At 38.3% G+C, this 24,466-nt stretch overlaps 1 protein-coding gene across 2 annotated transcripts in view; it reads left to right on the top strand.

The window, feature by feature from the left end:
• LOC150084630 (lysosomal-trafficking regulator-like) overlaps nt 1-24,466 on the top strand; it is an 813,382-nt gene that overhangs the window by 203,903 nt on the left and 585,013 nt on the right. For both annotated transcript variants that reach the window (XM_090375369.1, XM_090375368.1), the window contains exon 7: nt 21,713-21,789. In XM_090375369.1, coding sequence (XP_090231495.1) covers nt 21,713-21,789 — 77 coding nt within the window. The remainder of the gene's footprint in view (nt 1-21,712; nt 21,790-24,466) is intronic.

Below are 24,466 nucleotides of genomic sequence, written 5' to 3'. Positions count from 1 at the left end.
GGTCCTTACGGTAGTTTCACTTATAGCTTGAGTGGTGTTGTAGAAACGGATAATTTTAATAATTCAAGAACTGTTAGAAGGGATGGAAAGGTGATATAGAAAGTGGTACTATTTTTGTTCTCTTAATTTTTAATGGAATCATACCTCATACTAGAGCAGCAAATCAAAAGGGATGCTTTCTCTCAGGAGCAAACTACCAATGGCAGTGTTTTATGAATCAGGTTTTCATAATGTTCTCTACTTGAGATCTTTTTCAAAGCTACATTTATTCAAATATCATACAGCCCAAGAGGATACCTTTTTTTGTGTTCATTATAAAGAGCACAAAGAGGTTAAGCATAAATTCAGCTTTCTGATGGGTATATATGAGGGCCTGAAAAACAGGATTGATGCCCTCGAAGGAGCAAAAGAGAGAGGGACCTATCACGCACTCAGCTGTCTGGCTCAGCTCTAGAGCCCACACTCAAGTAACTGTCAAAATGAATTATCTCAGAGCCAGAAATCTCTAGTCCCACAGGAGATAGCATTGATGGTGACTCAGGGAAAGGAAAAATATATTGTGTAAAAAGGATTGGTGGAATACAACTGGAGTATATCTGCCAGGGCTAAAATTGATAACTTTTTTTGAGCAATAGCATCTTTTAAGGGCAGAACAAGTGGTACTGTTATACACTTGGGTAATAATGATATTAAGATTAGGAAATCTGAGGAATTACTTAAGAGGTACAGGGTAATGTTGAAATAAAGCCATCGATTAGGAAAAATTTTGAAGTTTCCATAATTTTGCCAGACCGAATAAATCAGTATTCAAATATTCACTTGAAGTAAGCAAGCCTTGATGCATCCATAACAAAGCAATAGAGGTTAGAGACAAGTCATTAAAAGTTAAGTAGCAAACAAGGAATAAAAAGACATTGATTTATAATAATAGCAAAGTAATTACTAAAAATGCTATAGGATATAATTTGTCTTAGTTAACTAATAGAGGCATATAAGTATCAATCAGGCCCGGGTTTTAATATAGAATTAGAATCAGACCAGGTAGATTCCCTGCTGTCGACATCGACAACTGATGTATTTGCAAATAAAGGTGAATCAGAACCTATGAAAAGTAGCCAAAAAAACATCTGTACCATTTCACTATCAGATTTCAGTACTGATCCAGCTAAATGGAAAATAAACACTGGTCCCATTGATTATGTTGCCCAGAATGTGCCGTCTCGGAATTTAGAGTGCATTTTGAAATCAACGTCTAAAAATTTGGTGAAAAAGTAAGATATGCAAGAAAAGAATTATTTTATACGAAAATGGGGAGGTCGTTAAAAGAGACTAGTTAATATTCTCAGAATGTACTGGAAAAGTGTATTGTTATGTGTGTATATTATTTAAAGACATACTCAAAGAGATGTAATCAATTTCAAACTGGATTCGACGACTGGAAAAATGCACATGCAAGAATCACAATGCATGAAAAATCAAAAGAGCATTTCACTTCTGTATTTAATATGTTGCAGTTCCAAAAGTCTACCCGGATTGACACAAAATTGCAAATCGAGAAGGAAAAAGCAACTAAATACTGGACTGAAGTTTAAAGAAGAGTCATTGAGGTAGTAAAAGTTTTGGCAGAAAGAAGTATAGCTTTTCATGGTGATAATGAGCAACACTATAATCCTAACAATGCCATCTTCCTCAGATGTATTGATCTTCTATCTGAGTTCGATCCTTTTCTAAAAGAGCATATAAGAAAATATGGAAATCCAGGAAGTGGAAACGTTTCGTACCTGTCTTCAACCACATATAAAGAATTTATTAGGGTCAAAAGTGTTGCCACACATCACATCTGAAATTAAAGAAGCAAATATTAAAGCATCAGCATAGATTCAACTCCCGATATAAGTTGCACAGATCAGTTGTCGGTGATTATTCGTTATGTATTGAAAGATGGCGAAATACCTGAGCGTTTCTCGTTTGTTCCCATTGAAAAGTATGATACAAAATATCTTTTTGACATGGTAGCATCTGTTCTTGATAAACTTGGAACAGATGTAGCAAATTGCAGTTGTCAGTTATATGACAACTCTGCTAATATGAGTGGGATGTAGTCTGGAGTCTAAGCCAGATTCAAGGAAGTCAACAAACTAGCAGTATGAGTTCCATGTGCTTCACACAATCTTAATTTAGTAGGGACCACATCTGCAGAAAGCTCTTTGGCTGCCGTTAATTTTTTCAGAATTTTACAATCACTCTACACATTCTTTGCAGCCTCACCACAAAGATGGTCTAAATTGAGTAAGATGGAGAATACAATTTCAGTCAAAAATCTATCAGGCACAAGATGGTCAGTACATTACAATGCTGTGAGATCATTGGGAAAAATATTACAGTAAAATTCTTGCAGAACTCGTTGATATCTCAGAATGCGAAGAACAAAAACCGACAGTGGTTCATGAAGCAAATGCTTTGATAAATAAACTAAGATATTAGATATTAGAAATTAGAAATAGCATTAATGACTGTCATTTGGGAAGATCTTCTAAAAAACATGAGTGAACAAATCACTTAAAGAACCTGGAATTGAGTTATGCGTAATTAATTGTAAAATTATATGATGCTGTTCTGGATTATTTGATTGATGTTCAAGACGAAGACAAATAAGGAAGGAATTGGTACCAGCAGAACTAAGTGCAAAAGATACATTTCGAATTCTAGTTTTTTATCATATTGCAGACGCACTAGTCACAGAAATGACAAAACGACGTGCTGCATCAGTACAGTACATTGCATGTTACTTTCAGTTTTCTTATAGATAAATCTATGTCAAAAGAAGAAATTCGATCCAAAGCCACAGCATTAGTCAACACCTATTTGTCCGACTTAGAAGTAGACTCCATTGATGAATTCCTATTGTTTTCGGCACTATACAAGGACAAAACATCTGTGGCAAAATTAATAAAGGCAAAAATAATGGATAAACTGATTACTAATTTTCCAAACATACACATAGCTTTAAGAATTTATCTATCAATAATTGGATTGAATGCTGAAGGAGAGTACTCATTTCTGAAACTTAACCAGAACAAGAACTGTGTGCCCTCAACAGTGAGCCAAGATCGCTTATCATCATTCACGCTTCTATGTATCGAAAACGATATTACGAGTCTTATGGACTTCGAGGATGTTATTAAAGATTTTGCTACAACGAGAAGCCGAAGCAAAAAACTTTTGTAATCTTAAGAAATGTTACAAGTAATCTAGATATTGACAGTAGTGTAGATTTTGTTTCTTTTTAATTTCAAATATAATGTTGAAGTTTTATAGCTGCATTATTTTTAAGTCTGAAAACATTTTCCTCCCTACTTTTTTATTTTTTTTTTTTTACTTCCTTCGTAGGCCCTAGGCACAGTTCCTACAGTGTCTAATGGGAAATCCAGCCCTGGTATCAATAAAATAAAAAAAATGCTGAAATGTTTTTAGTGCAACAGATATTGACCAGTACAGATTTAAAATATAGAGTTATTAAGATATTAATTGAAAAATGACAACTGTCTTTAGCCTGTAGAGTGACCGGACAAATTTCGATCAAATTTATAACACACAGCAATCAGGAGAAAAATGGCTTTGCATTGAAAATGTAATAAACTGTCAATGGACACTAGAACACAAATTATCATTTGGGAATAAGCAGTAGAATGTAGTGCAGATTTTATGAGTAAAGAGAATTTTTTTTTTCTTTTTTTCATCAACTTTTAAAAAGAGGATACACAGACAAGCAATAATAGAGGAGCTGCAGTAAGATTGGGCTTAAAGTTACATGAAAAGGAAACATGCTTTTGACAAAACTGCAATCTTACTGAGAGGTACAAACAGATTATAATGTCAAAAATACTTGAATCAGCTTGATTTATCCCAAACTTCATATAATGAAACAGAGTAATTATTAAAAGCATATACGTTATGCACAGTTGGAGGTCAGAGGAAGCCATTGCATACCAGCACCAAAAGTGTTCCCCAACATACTACCTCCCTGATAAGACACTGGGTGCCAAGCATTCAAATGGACAAGTGGTTGTCTCTGTGCTGTTTATGGCAATTACAAAGTGAACTTCTTAGCTTAAATAGTTATATTTAGTTTGATATCCATTTTCTTAAGTTCTCACTAAAGCAAACTTTCATCTTACAAGTTGTAAGAAGAGTAGTCCAAACAAACAGAGGCGCTTCCGTAGCCAGGTGGGAAGGAGCAGCAGTGTGTAGCACATGCTTCTTGATTAGACCGGGGTTCGAGCCCGTCACCACCAAATACGGAGGATGCGGAAAGGTCAGGGAAGGACCACCGCATATCCCGGAGCAATATGGCCTTAGTTGCTAATGCTCCTAAAAAAAAAAAACCAAACCAAATAACCAAACAAACAGACCATTCTTTTTAACCTTTCCTGTTGTTTTCTGCTAATCTCTCTTATTTTAATCACCACTTTGCCACCAAGTGGCACTACTCCCACCTCAACGTGAGTGGGCAGGAAACCTGGGAGATGAAATCCACTCACCCTGGGCTGAAAGGAGCAAACACGGACTGTGACACTTTTCCTTCTCTAGAGCCACTGAGCTCATCTTACTTGGAAAGACATCAACCTGATTATGGCACAATTCAATCTAAAAGAATGAGAAAGGATACTAACTAACAAGACTTTCCTTCCTCATTATTCATTCTCTAACAATGCAGTCTATAAGCAAGCTTTCACCATTCCTCATCCAGAAGTGTTTTGAAAATGATGTGGGACCTCCCGATATATGGTGAAAAGATTACATTCAGCAGACTTAATTGTGGAAACCACACAAGCAACCAGCATCCTTTGTTTGTTTGAGTATGCAACCAGCATACTGAAACAAACTGCCTTCAGGGGAATTTCTGTTGAAATTACCTCACATGCTACTCTGAACACTTCAGAATGAGACCTGATTGTTGTTTCTGAAGATGAAATAATCCAAGGATTGAATGAGTAGAACATAATGCATGCTAAAAGAATTCTGGTCTGGTAGCCTCATTTTAAGAAATGTGAATCTCTTGAAATGTCAGAGAGGACCAACCAGAGGATTAGTCAAGAACACAAAGAGGTACATGCAGATTTTTCAAAATGTTATATATTTACACTTAAGGAGAAAATGAACAAAAAAAAACAGATATAACATAGTACAGGCAGTTCCCACTTTACGAGTTTTCGCTTTACAAGTTTCCTGAGTTTGAGGGTTTTTTTTTTTTTTTTTTTTTTCAAATATCAAGTATCAACAGAATCGAAAATATGAACATTAATTCCAATAAATAAATGCCAAACATTCATAAATACGGCATTTGAAACCATGCGCATACTTATATGATACATTACTACTGTGTGTGCATTTATTTGTTCAGGCAGAGATAAGGAGGGAGGCCTAACTCTTCAAGAATTTTGGAAAGAATTCCATATTTTAGCTGTAATCAAAATAATAAAATGAGCCCAGGACAGAATTACAGAGAAGAACACGAAATATGTTTGGAATAAACTCTGTCTTCAGTTTATTTATAATTTTGAAAGATTTCAAGAACCAGCAGAGATCGTACAAAATGAAACAGAAGCAGTCGTTAATATTGCTTTAACCAGTTGCAGCTTGAGGTTTCTACAACTGACATCACTGATCTGCTTCAAACACACAATGGAGACCTTACAAATGAAGACCACTTTGAAATGGCAAAATGTGAAGAAGCTGAGGAAGAAGAAAATTTAACAGCTGAAACTCCTGTTCATTCCTTCACCCTGAAGGGGCTTGACAAAGCTTTTCAACGTAGAAAAAGCAATTGAGATTTTTGAGTCACAAGGTTCAAATTTCAAACGCACTAGAGAAGTTGCTACTGATTTTAAAAAAATGCTTATGCATGCTATCATGAAATTTATAAAGAAAATAAGCAACTCTTGAAGCATTTCCGTAAAAGATGATGACTCCTTGTGGTTCCAACAAACTGCATGCCGAGCCAACCATGAGCGAAGAACCATCAACGAGTGTGCATTTAATCGATGATGATGAAGAATAAACATTCTTTAACATTTGTATGACATAAATAATTTCTTCATTATTATAATTTTCTTGATTTTAAAGGCTATGTTTCATTTCTTTCGATAAATAAATCAGTCTTTAAGTATAAACTGTTTTTTTTTTTTTTTTATCTTTATTTAACATTACTATGATCAAATTTTAATGTTGAGAACGTAACCCCTGTTTTTGAACTTAGTACTAGCAATGACCACATGGTGCAAGGAAGCCTAAGGCTTATGCTGGACCAGCCAAAAAATAATAATAGGAAGAAATTTAAAAAAAAAAAAATTTATAAGATAAAAGGAAACAGACAACCTGTGCGTTTCTCTCCTCCCGTAGGTAATTATCCAGCTGACCCTTGAATTTCCCCCAAACTGTCAGCCTCTACTACCCATGTAGGTAACTATTCCAGCAATTTATAACTTGCTAAAATAAAACTTCTTGCAATCCAGTCTAAACATCCCCCGTAACTTGAAATCTTGGCCCCTTGTTCTAGACTCATTTATAACCATGAAAATTTCGTCCTCATTAATTTTGCTTATGCCTCTCAGAGCCTTAAATACCTCAATCAAGTCTCCTCTAAGGTGCCTGGTTCCAAGCTCTGCAACCCACGTATTTGAAGTTTTTCGTAATATGGACAACCTTTTGCCAATTTCACCAGTCGAGTTACCCGTCTTTAGACCCTTTCAAGAAGCACAGTGTCTTTCTCTAGATGCTGTCTCCATACTTGAACACAGTATTCCAAGTCTGTTCTAACAATAGCCTCATATAATGGGGTTATGACATCCTTATCTCTACTAGCAATTGTTTGATAAATCATCAATAGGACACCATGGGCTTTCCTTGCAACTAATCTACAATGCTCAGAGAACTTCATATCTTACTGTATTGTAATACTCAAGTCCCTTTCCTCCACTACTGGCTTTAGTTCAACTTCTGCCAAGTGTATAAGTAATTTTAGGGTTACTGTTCCACAGGTGCAATACCTCACACTTTTCTGGATTAAAGCATGGCTGCCATTTTTCTGACCATCCCTAAAATCTATCTAGGTCATTCTGAAGAAGCTCTGCTTGGTGGTGATCATTAACTACTCTATCAATGTTTACATCATCTGCAAATTTAGACATCACGCCCTTTATCCTTTCATTGACTCATTTATGAAAATCAAAAACAACAGTGATCCTAAAACTGATCCTTGGGGAACTCCACTGCTTACTTCAACCCAATCTTAGGAATAACCATTTATCACAACCCTATCCCTCTTGCCCTGAAGCCACTCAGCTATCCCACTAAGGATTTTTTCTGTGATTCCAACCTGTTCCAGTTTATAAAGTAACTGCTCATGTGGCACTGAGTCAAATGCTTTGCTGAAATCAAAATATACAATGTCGAAATTATTCCCTAAGTCCAGCTCTTGAGTGACCCTGTCAAAATCTTACATCTATCCGAAAAAAATTCCCACTTTACGAGCATGTGTTAGGAACAAATTAACTCGTAAAGTCGGGAACTGCCTGTAACATTCAGTGACGTACAGTAGGGCCTCGACTTACAATGACATCGACATCCAGTATTCTCAGAAACCAATACAGACTGGCCTCGATTAACGCAATTAATTTGTCCCGCAAGCGCATCGCGCAAAACGGAAACGCGTTAATGGAATATAATAATCAATAGAAAAAATTATAATTGGTCCTTGACCTTCTGGAATGTCCATAGAGAATTTTAAAAATACCTTTTAAATAACTTTTTAACTGTATACAATGTAAAAGATAATGAAAATAATTATGGAATTAAATGTTTATTGCATAAAACAGCGGATTCCAAACTGTGCGCCGTGAAATATTTAAAATTTTCGAGGAGAAATACAGCGATACTCGACATCTGTCGGACACCGTGCGAACTACTAGATCGAGGTAGTTCACAGTTTCAACATTTCTTATTAAGTTGTTTGGACCTAACTACTAAACGGAACTGTTAGGTATTTCTTTTGGTCTGGGTGCGCCTTGAAAAAATTACTGAGACACTAAGGGCGCCGTGAACCGAGAAAGTTTGGGAACCTCTGACATAAAATACACAATGAAGAAATGAATTTTGCGGAAATATTTGAACAGTGTTGACTTTCTCTTTTCATCAATCAATTTCCGATAGCCGACAACAATCTTCTCTGGGCCCTCGCGAAATAAATATCGCAGAGAACCTCAAACCTTTTGTTTGAGGTTCTATGCGATACGAAAGATTTCATCAAATTCTTTTACCGTTATCTCCTTCGCGGTAACATTTTCATCTGGCTCATTTAAAAATTTGAATTTTTATGCAAGTGTGCATTGACTTTATTAGCAGGAGACAAGTAACACGTCTTCTTCCGATGGCTGAGGGTACACACCGAGACGGGCAGCAGGCAAACGTTTGTTAATTGACCGTACGACTCGCGGTAAACTTAACGCGCAATTCAAATCTTTTTCAACTATCGCATAAAAAAAAAAAAAAAAAAAGATCGCGTTAACTGGAAATTTGCATCGTGTAAAGTGAAAAGTGATATAATTTTTCAAATAGCGTTAACTGAAAATCGCGTTAATCGAACTCACGTTATGCGAGGCCTGGCTGTATACCTTCCATACGATCTTTTATTTTAAGAATCGATGATATTTGCAGATACTGATGCTTTCTGATATAGCTGGAATGATACATGGGTGGAAATTTTCAGACGCGTGCCACACGGAACATCACTTGTACGATTGTTTCAGATCTATGACGATCTGAAACTTCAAGCTCCATCAACCAGTGGCAGTGCTGCGCACTTTGAACACTAAAGCCAACAGAGGCTGGTTCGAATGCTTCAAAAAAAAAGGGGGGGGGGTGAATATCAAAAGTGTTAAAAGTTATGGAGAGGTATCCAGCGCTGTGATTATAAAGTAGCTGAGACCTTTAAAATTAAATTCCAAGAGTTAGTTGATCAGGAGAGTTATCTTCCCCAGCAGATTTTTAACATTTACAAAATTGGCCTCTTCTGGAAGCAAATGCCCAGGAACACGTACATGGGCATAAGCCTATGAAAGATAGGCTCACTCTTCTGTTGGGTGCCAATGCCTCTTGAGATTTTAAGCTGAAGCCTTTGTGTGTGTATCAGTCTAATACCCCCATAGTATTTAAACAACAAAAGGCCGACAAATGCATGCTGGGAGTGTTTTGGCACAGTAACTAGAAGGCCTGGTTTACAGGATATGTCTTCAATGAATGGGATATTCTCTCCTTCAGTGAAGATTTATTTTGAGAAAAATAAGTTTCCTGTGAAAGCACTACTCCTGCTGGATAATGTGCCAGGCCATGATCCCAACATTGTTCAATCTCTTCAGGTACAATTTGACTTTGTTCAAGTCAAATTTTTGCCACCCAACACCACTCTTCTTCTTCAACCAAACCAGCAAGTGGTTGCAAACTTCAAGAAAATCTACACCACAAAAATGTTCGCAAGTTGCTTTGCAGTGGCCTCTGGTGAAAATTCTTTTACCCTTAAAGATTTTTGAAGGTTGAAGTTCAACAAGCTGGACTGTGTGAGGCTGATTGTAAGTTCTTGGAATGATGTTTCCCCCAGGTGTTTAAAGTCAGGTTTGGAAAAAGATCTGGCCTTTAATTATTCATAACGTGGATAGATTTGAAGATGATGGTACTTTGACAAGTGATATTGTCACTCTTGGTAAATCAGTGGGTCAGGAGGTTGGCGAATAGGATATGGAGGACCTTATTGATGCTCATGGGTGTGAGCTAACAACAGAGAAGCTAAAAGAGTTGGAGAAAATTATGGAGAGTGACACTCAACTTCAGGAAGCTACAAAAAAGTCATCAAAAACAGTCCATTTGGACAGTTTCTTTGCCAATGGCAACAAAAAATTGAAACGACGCGTGATGCTTGATATAGCCCCACCACTTTCCATGAGGGAACCCTTTCCATCATAACAGTAATCTTTATAAAAAAAAATAATTTCTAATGTAAAAATGAAATATTGGGAAACAAATTACAGGAAATCAATGTATTACTGGTTTCAAGTTACAATATTTTCAACATACAATGGATTTTATGGAATGGATTACCATCGAATGTTGGGGCTCCACTGAACTAACTAAACTCATTGAACTTCACTATATGTTTTAATAAATTGGCAAAAAAAGAAAACAATAATGGAAATATATGAAGCAGTACAATCAACAACAGAATTATTAATTTATAATTATTAAATTATATTCTGCAGTCTAATAAAATGTTTGCATGTGTGTGTGTATATATACATATATATATATATATATATATATATATATCTCCAAGGTACTCTTAACACAAAAGACTTCAGTTTTGCAAATTGCAGTGCTCGAAAACAAGATACTTTAAAGCAGACCTGGTTAAACAGTTTTGATGGTTTATATCAATTGAGTAAATGCAATGATAATGGTATTGTAACTCTTTCTCAGAGAAGACACAGAGACATACTCAAATTGAAAAAGGATGGCTATAGGACAGATATGTGAAAATTTGCTTTCAGCCAAGGCGTAATTGATTGTTGGAACAAACTACAATCTATCATTGGGTTGGGTTTTGTGGAAGTGGATAATTGTGATAAATTTAAGGAAGAATTAGATAATACTAGTTGTACCCGACGTAACATACACCATCTTTCTGATTATGTTGTAAATAGTTTAATCTAGACCCTTTAGTCTTCACCATTCTTGTTCCCCTCGACGTGGGCACCTGTACGTGGTGAGGGGACCTCCCAGTGATGCTGCTGGTTTTCCAGATTAGCATCACTGGGATCCAACGCCCATACCTTGGTTCCAGGGTTACATCGTTGGAATCCGGCGTGTGCAGCCGTGCGCCGCGACCCGTGGAAGCGGAAAGGGGGATCCTGGTGGTTGAGGGGCCCAGCCTTAATACACCACTTTGGCCCCTGCTTCGACAAGACGGGAGGTCCCGGATCGGCCCGACTGGGATCAATCAGCGGGTGGTATTTTACTGCTAGGGTCAACTGCATTCCAATAAGTCTCCCTCCCTTTGGTCCTGGGACGGGATAAAAGCTTATTGATAACGTGGGTATGGTGCTCTAAGCGAACTCGGCGTCCCATTCGTGTATGCAGTACCTGCTAGTTCACGAGTGGGCGTCCCCTCGTTGGGCTCGGTGGTGGGTGAGGTACTTAGGCATCAGACACTTTCTCTTTACTCTTATGAGTAATTTAAATCTTTCAAACCCCTCTGGGGCCTCCACGAGGTCCCTACCTGAAACTGATGAAGATAATGTATCATCAAAAAAGAAACACCGAACAGAAGCTGCACCACCTCCTGTACCTCGATTCCTTATCATACATTCTACCGGTGAAAAGGAAATAGGTAAAATGTCGCCCTTCTTTATTCAGAAGGGTATAGAAGGGCTGGCAGGGTCCCCGAAGTCGGTAAAACGACTTAGATCGGGTGACCTTTTAGTAGAAACTTCCTCAGTGCGACATTCAGAAATGCTTCTCCAAGCAACATCTCTTGGGGGCATTCCGATTAAGACATCACCACACAGGACATTGAATACATCGCGTGGCGTAATTGCCGAGTGGGATCTCCTTGAAACATCTGAAGAGGAGATATGCACCGAACTTAGTGATCAAGGAGTAACAGCCGTTAAGAGGATATTTATGCGTAAGGAGGGAAAACTAGTCCCAACTAGGGTTCTTATCCTTACATTTAACACACCTAAACCGCCTACTTCCATCAAGGCTGGTTATCTGAACTGTCCTGTAAGACTGTATATTCCAAACCCGTTGCGATGTTTCAAATGTCAAAAATATGGCCACTCTCAGATGTCATGTCGTGGATCATCTGCTTGTGCCCGCTGTGGAGCAAAAGAACATGACACAAAGGAATGTTCTGCCTCGAAACCAGCATGCCTGAATTGTGGCGGTGAACACCCTGCATATTCAAGAGCATGCCAAAGATGGAAAGACGAGAAACAAATTCGAAAAATTAAGACTGAACAGAACATCCCATATGTGGAAGCAAAGAAACAGGTAACACCAGTAAACAGTGGAAAATCTTATGCACAAGCAGTTTTAAGGAAGGTTTCAGTTTCGACCCAAACTGATATTTCAATATCGCCACGTGATTCTTTTGCACCCCAAACTAGATACTTGTTGACACAAGCACAGCAAGATAAAGCAGTCGCTACTCCCATTTCAATACCACCCAAGGAAGTAGCACCTAAAGGAAAATCACCTCCAACTAAAACCCCGCCTGTTATTAGTGAGGTACAGGAGGAAATGGAGGTAAATGAACAAGCTGAAAGTGTGGAAGAATCTATTCTGGATCTTCATCCGAAGGAAGAAATGGATATAGGGCGCCCTCAATTTCCCAAAGGCAGAATAAAACCGAAAGCGGGCCAATCAAAACCCGCATCACTTCGGAAGCCAGTCAACGGTTCCACTAATTCCAAGTAATAATGGCTAAATTACTGCAATGGAATTGTCGTGGATTCCGACAAAATATGGAGGATGTCAAAATGCTAATGCGCAAATACGAACCTGTTTGCTTTTGCTTGCAGGAAACGTACCTAAGGGCAAATGATGACCCTATCTTGCGAAATTTTACTGCTGTTCGTAAAGACAGAAACGGGGATGGTCCGGCTCATGGAGGAGTCGCAATCCTAGTGGGCAACCATACCCCTTTCTCACAAGTTCAGTTGAACACTAACTTGGAAGCAGTAGCCATTCGTTTAGCTATAGGGTCATTACTTACAATATGTTCTATATATTTGCCTCCTGGGACACACATTTCCCAGGCAGATCTTGACGATCTTATTACGCAATTGCCCTCTCCTCTTCTACTTCTTGGAGACTTTAACGGACATAGTGCTCTGTGGGGTAGTGCAGAAACTAATGAACGAGGTCGTATTGTTGAACGTTTTCTTGACAATAATAGCCTTTCATTACTAAATATGGGAATAAACACCTATTTCCATATGCCTACCCGTACTTTCTCTGCTATCGATCTCTCCATCTGCTCGCCTTCTCTGCTCCCTTTGCTTTCCTGGGAAGTGGAACAGAATCCTTATGGAAGCGATCATTTCCCCGTAATATCTACCATAGTGGATGGACAACCTTGTCATCCATTTAGAACTCCACGGTGGAAGTATGATCAAGCAGACTGGAGTAAATTTTCACGGCTCACTGAATTTGATCCTGTAAAAATTCAACAGGAGTCAATTGATGAAGCAGTGAAGTATATCACAGAGTGTATTATCCACGCAGCGGCAATTGCAATTCCAAAAACATCCTCCCGATTTCCACGCTTTCCAAAGCCATGGTGGAACCAAGATTGTAAAGAAGCAAGAAAGTTACAAAATCGGGCATGGGGAAAATTCCGATGTTACCCCACCACCGTAAATTTTATAGCCTTTAAACGTGCCCGTGCCAAAGCACGATTTATACGCCGACAGAGCCAAAAGGAATGCTGGGTCAAGTTTACATCCTCAATTAACCAGATGACCAGTGCCAAAGTCGTCTGGGATAAAATTCGGAAGATGAAGGGGAAATACACATCAGGTCCTTCATCTATGTTACAATATAATGGTTGTACTTTAGCAGACCCAACTGCTATTGCCAATGCTCTAGGAGAAGTATTTTCCACTATATCTGCTGAAACTTCATACTCTGCTGAATTTCTAGTTTTAAAAAAGAAAGTGGAGAAACAAAAACTCAAGTTCCCTTCAAGCAAAGCCGAAGCTTATAATCTGCCCTTTAGTGAAGTAGAATTAACCATTGCACTTGCTACTTCGAAAGTGAGTGCCGCAGGGCCAGATGAAATTCAGTATGAGATGGTAAAACACCTTCCATCTCACTCTCTAGAGCTGTTGCTACATCTCTACAACCGAATTTATTTGGAGGATCAATTTCCCGTTTCTTGGCGTAGGGCAACTATCCTCGCTTTCCCAAAGCCAGGAAAAGATCCCAAAATTCCTAGCAGCTATCGTCCAATTGCTCTGACCAGTTGCCTATGTAAGATTTTGGAAAAAATGGTGAATGCTCGCCTCATATATTACCTTGAGGTAAACGACCATTTGAACAAGATTCAATGCGGCTTCCGAAGAAATCGATCCACTTTGGACCATTTAATCCGACTGGAAACAGCGATTCGTGATGCGTTTTTAAAGCGTGAGCACTTGGTATCAGTCTTTTTTGACATGGAAAAAGCTTATGACACAACCTGGAGGTATGGTGTTTTAAAAGACCTCTATTCTTTTGGACTGAGAGGCCACCTACCTGTTTTTATCAGGAATTTTTTATCTAAACGACTCTTCCAGGTTCGTGTTAAATCTAGTGTGTCACGCCTTTTTTGTCAAGAGGAAGGAGTTCCCCAAGGCTCTGTCCTCAGTGTTACGCTGTTTGCAGTCAAAGTTAACTCCATTACAAAACAGCTTCCTCCTTCAGTAAATAGTGCCTTGTACGTTGATGATTTTAGTATTTTTTGTCACTCCTGTAGCATGAGAGTTATTGAACGACAATTGCAACAAGCAGTCAATCACCTTAGTTCCTGGGCTTTAACCAATGGGTTTAAGTTTTCTGCCCAAAGGACCGTTTGCGTGCATTTCTGCCGCAAACGGAATCTACATCCTGACCCGGAACTCAGACTTGGACAAAACCCAATTCCTGTGGTAGCAGAAACAAAATTTTTGGGACTTATCTTTGATAAAAAACTCACATTCCTACACCATATCCGTCAGCTTAGAGCAAAATGCATGAGGGGTTTGAACATGCTCAGTGCTATCTCCTCCAACTCTTGGGGAGCAGATAGAAGCACATTATTGCGTCTATACCGAGCACTCGTTCGCTCCAAACTTGACTACGGTTCCCAAGCTTACTCTTCTGCTAGAATTTCTGTACTCCGATGGCTTGACCCAATCCACCATAAAGCCATTCGGATTGCCACCGGGGCTTTCCGTACTTCGCCTGTCCAAAGTCTATACGTTGAAGCCAATGAACCACCATTGATGCTTCGACGTCAGCAATTGTCGTTACAATATGCTATAAAAATAAAATCCCTGCCTGACCATCCTACGTGGACATCTATTTATATGCCACGGTGGGAAAGTCTATATGATACGCGTAGAACTGCCAATCGGCCTTTTGGTATCAGGATTCAAGAGCTGCTTCATGATATTAACTTCACTTTGGATAATATATCCACATCAGTCAAGCAAGTTCTTCCCCCTTGGAATATACGATCTCCATCTTGTGACTTCAGTCTTAGGAGTTGGCTGAAAGCTAACACATCGCCATGTATATAGCGGCAACTCTTTGCAGCACACCTTGCCGAATACTCCGAATTCTTGCCGGTTTATACAGATGGCTCGAAGTCTGAAGACTTTGCGGGATCTGCTTGTGTCTTCCCAAGCAAAACAATCTGCAATAGTATTCCAAGTGAATGTAGCATATACACTGCAGAGCTACACGCAGTAGAACTGGCCTTGGATCCTATAAAAACCCACCAGTACCAAAAGTGCATGCTATATATGGACTCTCTAAGCGTATTACAGGCCTTATCCAATGTGAAAAGCACTCACCCAGTATTATGTCGGGTGCAGCAAATACTACACTCCCTTTTAGAGTTAAAATTTGATATTCGCTTTTGTTGGATCCCTAGTCATGTTGGTATTAGAGGCAATGATTTGGCTGATGCAGCCGCGAAATCAGCAACGCCACAAAGTCGCATCCGCTTGTCAGTCCCCTATACAGACTGCAAGCAACTGATCTACAAAAAAATATGCTCGCGTTGGCAAGAATCTTGGAATGGGTGCCCTACCAACAAGCTGAACGAAATTAAGCCTGTAATAATGCATTGGCATTCTAGTCAGCGCAGGGTTCGACGAGAGGAAGTAATTCTTGCTCGGCTACGCATAGGACATTCTCACCTGACGCATTCTTATTTGCTGAGGGCTGATGATTATCCTGTGTGTAGACATTGTAAAGCAATTTTAACTATCCGTCATATTTTAGTCGAATGGATATACTTTAGTAATGAACGCCGTTTATGTTTTAGCAATCTGTCTGAGCCTTATACACTCAGGCAGATTTTATCGGACGATGACAATGTGTCGATGTTTTCAGGTTTTTACAACTGACTAATGTACATAGTTTTATTTAGATTGTTCTAATGTTTAATATATTATAAATTTTTTTTTTTTTTTTTTTTAATATAATATATTAACTGGATATGCTATTATATACTTTTTACATATTTAAATTTTATTACCTTAGACTTGGCGCACCATAGCCTTAGATGCTGATGCGCCATTAAACGTCCAATAACCAACCAACCAACCAACCATTCTTGTTTAGTGATGGTATAATTCTACATAAGTCACCTGTGGGATATATGCATATGTCACTATTTGCAGGTGGTTCCCCATCTTCTCCAACACATATTTGAGCAACCTCTGTTTTTGGATGTTGTTGTTGCAGTATTTCGTCTTTTATCTAAATCTGGGTCTTCTATAAATGCCATGCACACATTCATCGTTGGATTGGCCTTGGTTATTGGATGCATTTGTTTATATGACTCAGTGAATGGGTTAACTTGTCACAGCATCTCATCTTGTTGCTTTACTTCAGCCATACACCCCTAGTTTGATTGGTTTTCAAGCTGTTTTGTTGTTGCTTTAGCAGAATCGAAAATATAAAGTTGCCATATCCTGGCTTATTTGCCTTGTTTGGATATAGTGGTGAGACCAGACGGTAATTCTGGCCATGTATTCTAAAACAGTATGGACCATTTTCAGGTGGTGATTTAATCCCTGTGCCCATTGATGCGAACACCATTGCTGAGTTGTACTCTCATATATGTTCTCTGTAGTTATTTTCTTCATGTGTATCCCCTGTAAGCAGCTCTCGTAATAGAGTAGGTATCTCAGATAGTGGATCAAGTAAAACCTTTCCATCATAACAGCATTTAGTGTATTTATTCAGTGTGTTTAACTCATGTCCCCAATGTCTTGCCTTGCAATACTCACGGTTGTAAGACATATTTCCTTTGTCATGTTATTCAACGTTAATTTCAGCTTTTTGATTAGTCCTATGGCTTCTTCTCATTTCCAATCTTGCTTCTCTTTCTTCAATGTTTTCTGGCTGTCTTTGTAGTCATAGAGTCTCGTTTTGGTCTCTTAGTCTATTAGATCTCTCCTCTAACTTTTCATTAGCATTTCTTCTACATTTTCTCAAAGTTCTTATACACTGTTCATGCATTTTTAAACTTATTAAAACTTAGACAGATAAAATAAACATCTACTGCTTTCAGGCATATGTCGCTCAGTTGAAAAATGTTAGTACAAAAATTAATAAAGAATGCCCGATATGGTGGTCATGAGTGGGTACGAGCAGCAATTACCAGTTGGAAAATTTGGATAGCATACTTAAACATTTTATATATATAAATTGTTAGAGGGAATAGATAGATAGGCAATATGGGAAATGTGTTTTTTTTTGGGTGATGCCATTTAAGTTTGCTACCTTGCATAATTTGCCAATACTTCCTCTACCACTTCTACTACTATTAATAATAATTAGATGTTTAATAATCCTTGGAATTTACTTCTAACCATATTTGCTATTTTAACCAACTGTATACGTCTTATGCAAATTGTTTAAATGTTTGTGTGTGTTTTCAGTGTAATCATCTTATAAGATGATTTTCAGATCATCTTATAAGATGATCTAGTAATTACTTTTTTTTTTGTTTTACCTGAGGACAGTTTCTGCTTTTTAATTTGTTATATTTTTAACATTTTGTTTACTTGTAGCAAATACTAATACTCTGTATTAGTGTCTTGTGGCAGAGATAATTGATACTCTGTAAAGAAATTAATTATTGTGAACCCAGCAGCCATGACATGTTTGTTACAAGCACAGTCACATGGAATTTGACAGGTGCCTTTTTTTTTTTCTTTTGGTTCTGCAAAAAGTTTTGGTTATTTTTTAAGTCTTTCTTGTGATGTACCAATATTTGTAACTATTCCACAGAAAATTAACTCTTCTGAAAATAAAAACAAAACTAAAGTTCCATTCATAAATATAAATATGAGACTAGCATTGACTTCCATTACTCTTAGTAATGGCAAATGATGCAAAACGGCAAGCTTATACAGCATCAGCCAAAATAAGAACTTGTGCCATCAGTAATACTTTTATTTTAATTTCATTTTGAGAAATCTGGGAAACTGCCAAAAAGGTGCATTTTGTATAGGTATCGCTTTTATCCTGATTGTGATGACATTAGATCTCAAACATGCCCTTCAAAAATAATGCTCTTGCCTTATCCTTTAATTAATTATTAAACATCTGAAATGTCTTCTATCTTCTTAAATATAGTCAAATTTCGTGTGCGTCAAGTCTGAGCAAGATAAAGAATGTCATTAGCATTGAACTTGTTCAATCCATTTAAAGCTTTAAACACTCCAATCAGATCGCACAGTGCCTAGTCTCGAGAAACTTCAGTTTGCAGAACTGAAGCCTGTCTCAGTAAAAGCACCCTTTTGTACCCTTAAGGCAATTTCACTGCCCTTGTCTGCACCCATTCCAGCAGATGTACTTCCTTCCTTAACAGAGGCTTACAGTACTCAAGATGCAGCCAAACCATTGCCTTATACAATGGGATAATCACCTCCTTATCCCTACTAGAAAAGTTCCTGTATATCATTAATAAAATCCCCATGAGCTGGTCTAGCAGCCTGTCTGCATTGCTTAGAGATCTTCATATCTGACTGCACAATTTCTCCCAGTTGTTTTGTGTTTTCCACTACCCTGAATGTAGTACCACACAGTTGGTATGTTAATATGGGATTAGTGCTACCCATATCCAGTTCCTTGCTTTTAAGACCAAAATGTTTTTTTTTATTTTATTTTTCATAAAAATTAATTTTTGTTGAGATTTTTGGAAAATAACATCTGATAACAATAATAAAAAGCACAGCAGCATTTTAAATATTTAATTTTTTTATTGAAAAATAAAAACTTATATAAAATAAACATTGTAATTAATTGAAAAAAGATGAAATGCTGTTGTCCAAGTAGAATTCAAAAGTTTTCCAGAAATTAAAAAGAAAATTAGCATCTGTCAAGTGCCATGCCACTGTTTTTGCAAAGACTTTGGTAGTGGTTTCATACAATTCAACTTCAGTTCGATTTTGTACAATTCAATATAGCTACAATAGGTAGTGGTTTCATACCATACCAGCGGTGGTATGAAACCACTAGCAATTGTAGTTGTATTGAGATTGAAACTTATACTATTTCTTAAATCAGTGAGGAAACATTTTGATGGTTTAGATCTTTCAGATTTGTTTTGGTAGTTTGACTATTGATGATGCTTTCAATAGATGAGGTAAAAGTTGATGTGGAACATGTATAAATTGGTGAAATTTTTGGATGTGGCTTACACATGAAACAGGAATATACCCATTTTGACATATATGGCGTCGACTATGATTCCTCATGACGTGGTGTCGACAGTGACTCCTGCATACAAACCATTCAGCTCCTTCCAGTCATTAGTTGACAAAATAGAGGCAGCTAGATCATATGCTAGCTGATAGAAGAATTGCCAATAGGTTAAGAGCAGCAGACTGTATAGTGTCTGCTGCACTTCACTGGTAATATACAATGTTATCAGTTCAGGATCATAGACATTAGCCAGTTTTTGGTTTTTTTTTTTTTTTTTTTCATAAACCAGCAGAGAAGATCCACTTTGGCCTCAAGCTTATTAGTTTGATTCCTAAAGGTCAGAAAAATATTCTTATTTATACTCTGGCATGGTCACCAGGTCTGAGGAGTCTACAATTAATCATGAATACAACTATTATTCATATTTAGCAGTTATGTGGGCTTTAGCCAGGTTCCACCCAAAGAGTGTGTGGTATTGCATGAACGCTCCTGTCCACTCAGCTATATCACCTGAAAAGACATCACTCATACTGTATAAAGAAGAGGTGGGGGCTTGCCAGATCTTTCCTCTGGGGATCATACATGGGTTTCATCACTTCATGCCTATATTTTATAATAAATATAAAAATAAATAAAATAAAACTACATGGTGAACAGTGCCAGATTAAGGTATGGGCTTGCAAGGCTCTTGCCCGGACACCATTCTTTAAGGGAACACCAAATTTTACAAATCATGAAAATATATATATATATATATATATATACACATACACACTGAGTGATCACTCAATTATGACCACCCCTATGAAAATTGAATGCAACCTATTGACCACGTGAGGTAAGAGAGTGCGGAGTTAGTCGACCTACATAGCATAGATAAGGTGTCAGTGGTTCAGTAGATAGTAAAATTGCGAGCTTGATTGGTAAAAGGAAGGATTTATTGGACTTTGATAAAGAACAAATTGTGGGTGCTTGACGAGCTGGCCTCAATTTTCCAAACAGCTGAACTGGTGGGGTGTCCAAGAGCCACCGTAGGTAAAGTGTACCAGGACTGGTGTCAAAATGGCCAAACAGTGACCTAATGTCAAAACTGCAAAGGTCAGGAAAAGGTTCATGTTAGATGTGAGCGCCAGGTCCAACGACTCATACAGGCGCAGCACTGTTGAAGAGTTGACTACCCAATATAACATAGGCCAACCCGGAACAATATCTGTCATGACCATGCATTGCATGTATGGACTATAGCAGCAGACGACTACTACAGCATCCTCTCCTAACCAAAGTTCATTGGCGTAAAAGACTCGCAGGGTGCAAAGAGCATGCAAGTTGCACATTAGAAGACTGGAAGAAGGCGTGCTGGTCGGACGAGTCATGTTATTTACTCCACACCATGGACGGTCATCTACTGATTTGGCATCAACAATGTGAGGCTCTTTATCCATCATGCATGGTATCAAAAGTGCAGGCCGGTGGAGGCAGTTGTGTGGCATAGGACACTGGCAGGAACTTGGGCCCCTGGTGCATGTGAAACAACTTATCACTTGTCTCTGCTATCGTCAACTGCTTGCTGACTGTGTACACTCCGCTATGTTACACTTTTTCCCGAATGGCGATGGTGTCTCCTAGATGACAATGCGCTGAGCCATCGGGCACTTGATGTGTAGGAATGGTTTGAGGAACACAGTTCTGACTTCCAACATATCGATTGGCCTCCGAACTCCCCCAATATCAATCCCACAGAGCACTTGTGGGACACTATGGAAAGGCACATCAAGCATCTGGATACACCAATCATCTCCATACCTGCATTGCTAGCTGCATTACACACAGTTTTTTTGGCCCTACCTCCCAAAGTCTTCCAACATCTTGTTGAATCAATGCCACATTGGATCGCTCCTGTACTTGAGGGCAAGAGGAGGACCTACGAAGTATTGGTAGGTGCTCATAGTTCAATGATCACTCAGAGCGTGTGTGTGTGTCCTTATTAAAGGGGCACGAAAAATGTTTCTACCCGTGGAGCAAAAGTACCTTGGTCTGGCCCTGATGGTAACCACTTAAACATTAACTTGTGCATGTTAAACTTAATATTTTTGTTCATTTTTTGTATTTTGCTTAAAATTGTGTATCATATATAATTAAATATTTAAAATAATCATAATTGTTGTCACAAAATGAAAATTTTAACTTTTAGTTAAAACAAATGTGGCTGAAAAAGTTAAAAGAAGAAGAGTCTAGTTGGCATAAAAATAGAGAAATTGCAAGAGAAAGGTAAACTTTCTTATGTTAGAATTATGATGCTCTTTATGTTTTATATTCTGAAAAGAAGCCTTCCTGATATTTTTTCATCATATTATACTGTTATGATTAAATAAGAACACTGTGTCGTGTGATTATTTTTAAAATTTATTAAAATATTCACAAATGCAATTAAACACTTAAGCCCAATTAAGTCCAGAATAACTCCATTACTAGACAAAATTAGAACACTTAGAAAATGTGGAGGCGCCTCCGTAGCCAGGTGGGAAGGAGCAGCAGTGCGTAGCACATGCTTCTTGATTAGATGGGGGTTTGAGCCCGTCACCACCAAATACGGAGGATGCGGAAAGGTCAGGGAATGACCACCGCATACCCCGGAGCAATATGGCCTTAGTTGCTAATGCTCCTAAAAAAAAAACCAAATACCAAACTTAGAAAATGTGGTGTTACTCATGCCGCTTGCAATGAAGCAGAACAAAATTTGGTATGGTGGTGTACAGTAGAATAATGATGAAATGAGGAGGCATTGAGAAACTTCAGACAGGTATAATGGGCATTGATAATGGTTGTATAAGAATTGCAACCCCTGTCATTGCCACATTACAGAAGTTGATAGAAAATGCAAATTGAAAATATGGTCACAAGCCATCAGTACATCAAATGATGCCCTCCAATGGCTAAACAGGCCTAACAGTAGCCAACCTTGCTTGATATAAGCGTGTCTGTAAGATTCTGTGATAACAAATCCCATTCTTCCACCAGCACAGAACTTGCTCACCAAGTGACCTAGGCGAGGTAACTGTGCAATGTGATAGCAAAAGGCATCCCATACATGTTCGACACTTATTTTAAGTTGGAGTACAGTATTTCTATTTCATATCTACATGAATAATTTCTTGCCGACACGATCTGAGCAAATGTTGACATCAGAAGATTTGAAACAGTAATGTGACCAAGGAAAAGAAGAAAAGAAATCTTACAGCTCATCCCATTTTGTATTCTTTTAGGCCACTAGAGAAAGGCTTCATTGGAGAAGAGACCATCACCAAGTTGTGATCTGAGGTGTCAAGGGGACCACTCACCTTGACCATGTACTGTACTTAGAAGGGTTGTTCTTGAGAAAAAGATCAAACATGTTAGCTGTATGGTTAGAATTAGGAATGGCATGTATAGACAATTCTAAGACAATTCTAACCATACGCTATATATAATAGTGTATGGTTAGAATTGTCTGGTATATTCTGGTAATTAAATGAACAATCTGTGTGAGGTTATTAGTATCTAGCCTTAGTATCTCGACCAGCTTGTTCCATGTGACTGGAATATGGAACCAGCTAGAGTTGTGAACATTAAAATCTCCAAGGAAAATTACCTCACTGTTAGGAAAGTTGGACTGAAGAAAGTCAAGTTCCGAAAGAGAGGAACTCAGAGTTCCAAGTGATTAGTGGAGTTAGGAGAATGATAGAGGCAATAAATGAATTTGACAGGATGTGGTAGAGAGATTTTAAGCCAGAGAAGATCGAAGAGTTGATTTCGAATTACTAAGTCTCTGACAGGGAATATCAGGGCAGGCATATGCACAAGTACCAACTTTGAAGTGAAAGGAATTGTACAGTGCATAATTAGGACAACTGAGATGGCTAGCGGTTGAATCAACTAATAATTGGGATTCTGTCAGAAAAATAATGTATATTTGTGATATGAACAAGGGAGTATTTAGATCTTTTTGCAGATATGTTTGTTCTATTTATTTAACAATTCATGTGTAATAAGAAAGGTGGGGAGGACATGTTGAATGAAGTAATAAAAAATTTTGTGTATGGTGTACGCATGAAAATAATATACCTATCTCCTTGACGTAACGTGGCTTTCACAATACCGCTGCATGCATCCTACTCAGACTCCCCCAGTCGTGATGTGGCAGAGTAAAGGCATAGTGGCATAGTATTTATGGTTAGGTGCCACCTGTGGTTTTCAACATCTGTGCCGTATGTTCTCTGTGATGGAATGCAGAACTGCTGCATAAGCCAGAAAAAAGTGTTGTAGTAGTAGTAGTGGCATGTGATGCAAGAAAGCAAGTGTATGAGCTTATGCAGCATCAGCCAAAAAAAAAAAAAAAAAAAAAAATCACACCATTCCCTCCAAATGCCTGTCCAGTTCCTCCTTAAATTTATTTAACCCATCAACTTCCACAACGAGAGATTCAAGTTTGTTCCAGCAATTAACCACCCGCTGGCTAAAGACAAATTTCCGCACATCTATTCTACATCTGTCTTTTCTTAATTTGAATTTATGCCCCCTTAGGTTAGTAAACTGAACAAGTGGAAGGATCCCATCAGAATTCAGCGTGCTCAACCCATTCAAGGCCTCTGGTTTATGTAATATTATGTTATGTTGTGTCTCTGGCTACTTGGGCACAGGGACCCTAGTGGAACACTATGTTGCCCACCACCACTACTAGGAGGTGAGCCAGGCTGCCTTCATACTCTGGCTGACCTCTACCAGGGTCGCCTGAGCTTTCTCGATGGAGACCAAACAAAAAAAAAAAAAAAAAAAGGAAGATAGAAGAAGTGGTGGAGTCAAAGTAGGCAAAGGAAGGAGGATGATCGCAGCATCCTCCAGTGGAAAGAAGAGGTGGGAAGGGAAAATTAGGAATAACCCCTGGTCTGGGAGCCCACCAAAGGCCAGG

The sequence above is a fragment of the Mastigoproctus giganteus genome, chromosome 6 (assembly GCF_048544385.1).
Source record: "Mastigoproctus giganteus isolate SK-2022 chromosome 6, ASM4854438v1, whole genome shotgun sequence".
Lineage (NCBI taxonomy): Eukaryota > Metazoa > Arthropoda > Arachnida > Uropygi > Thelyphonidae > Mastigoproctus > Mastigoproctus giganteus.
Note: the sequence above shows the minus strand (reverse complement) of the source record. Positions and strands in the feature narration are given on the sequence as shown.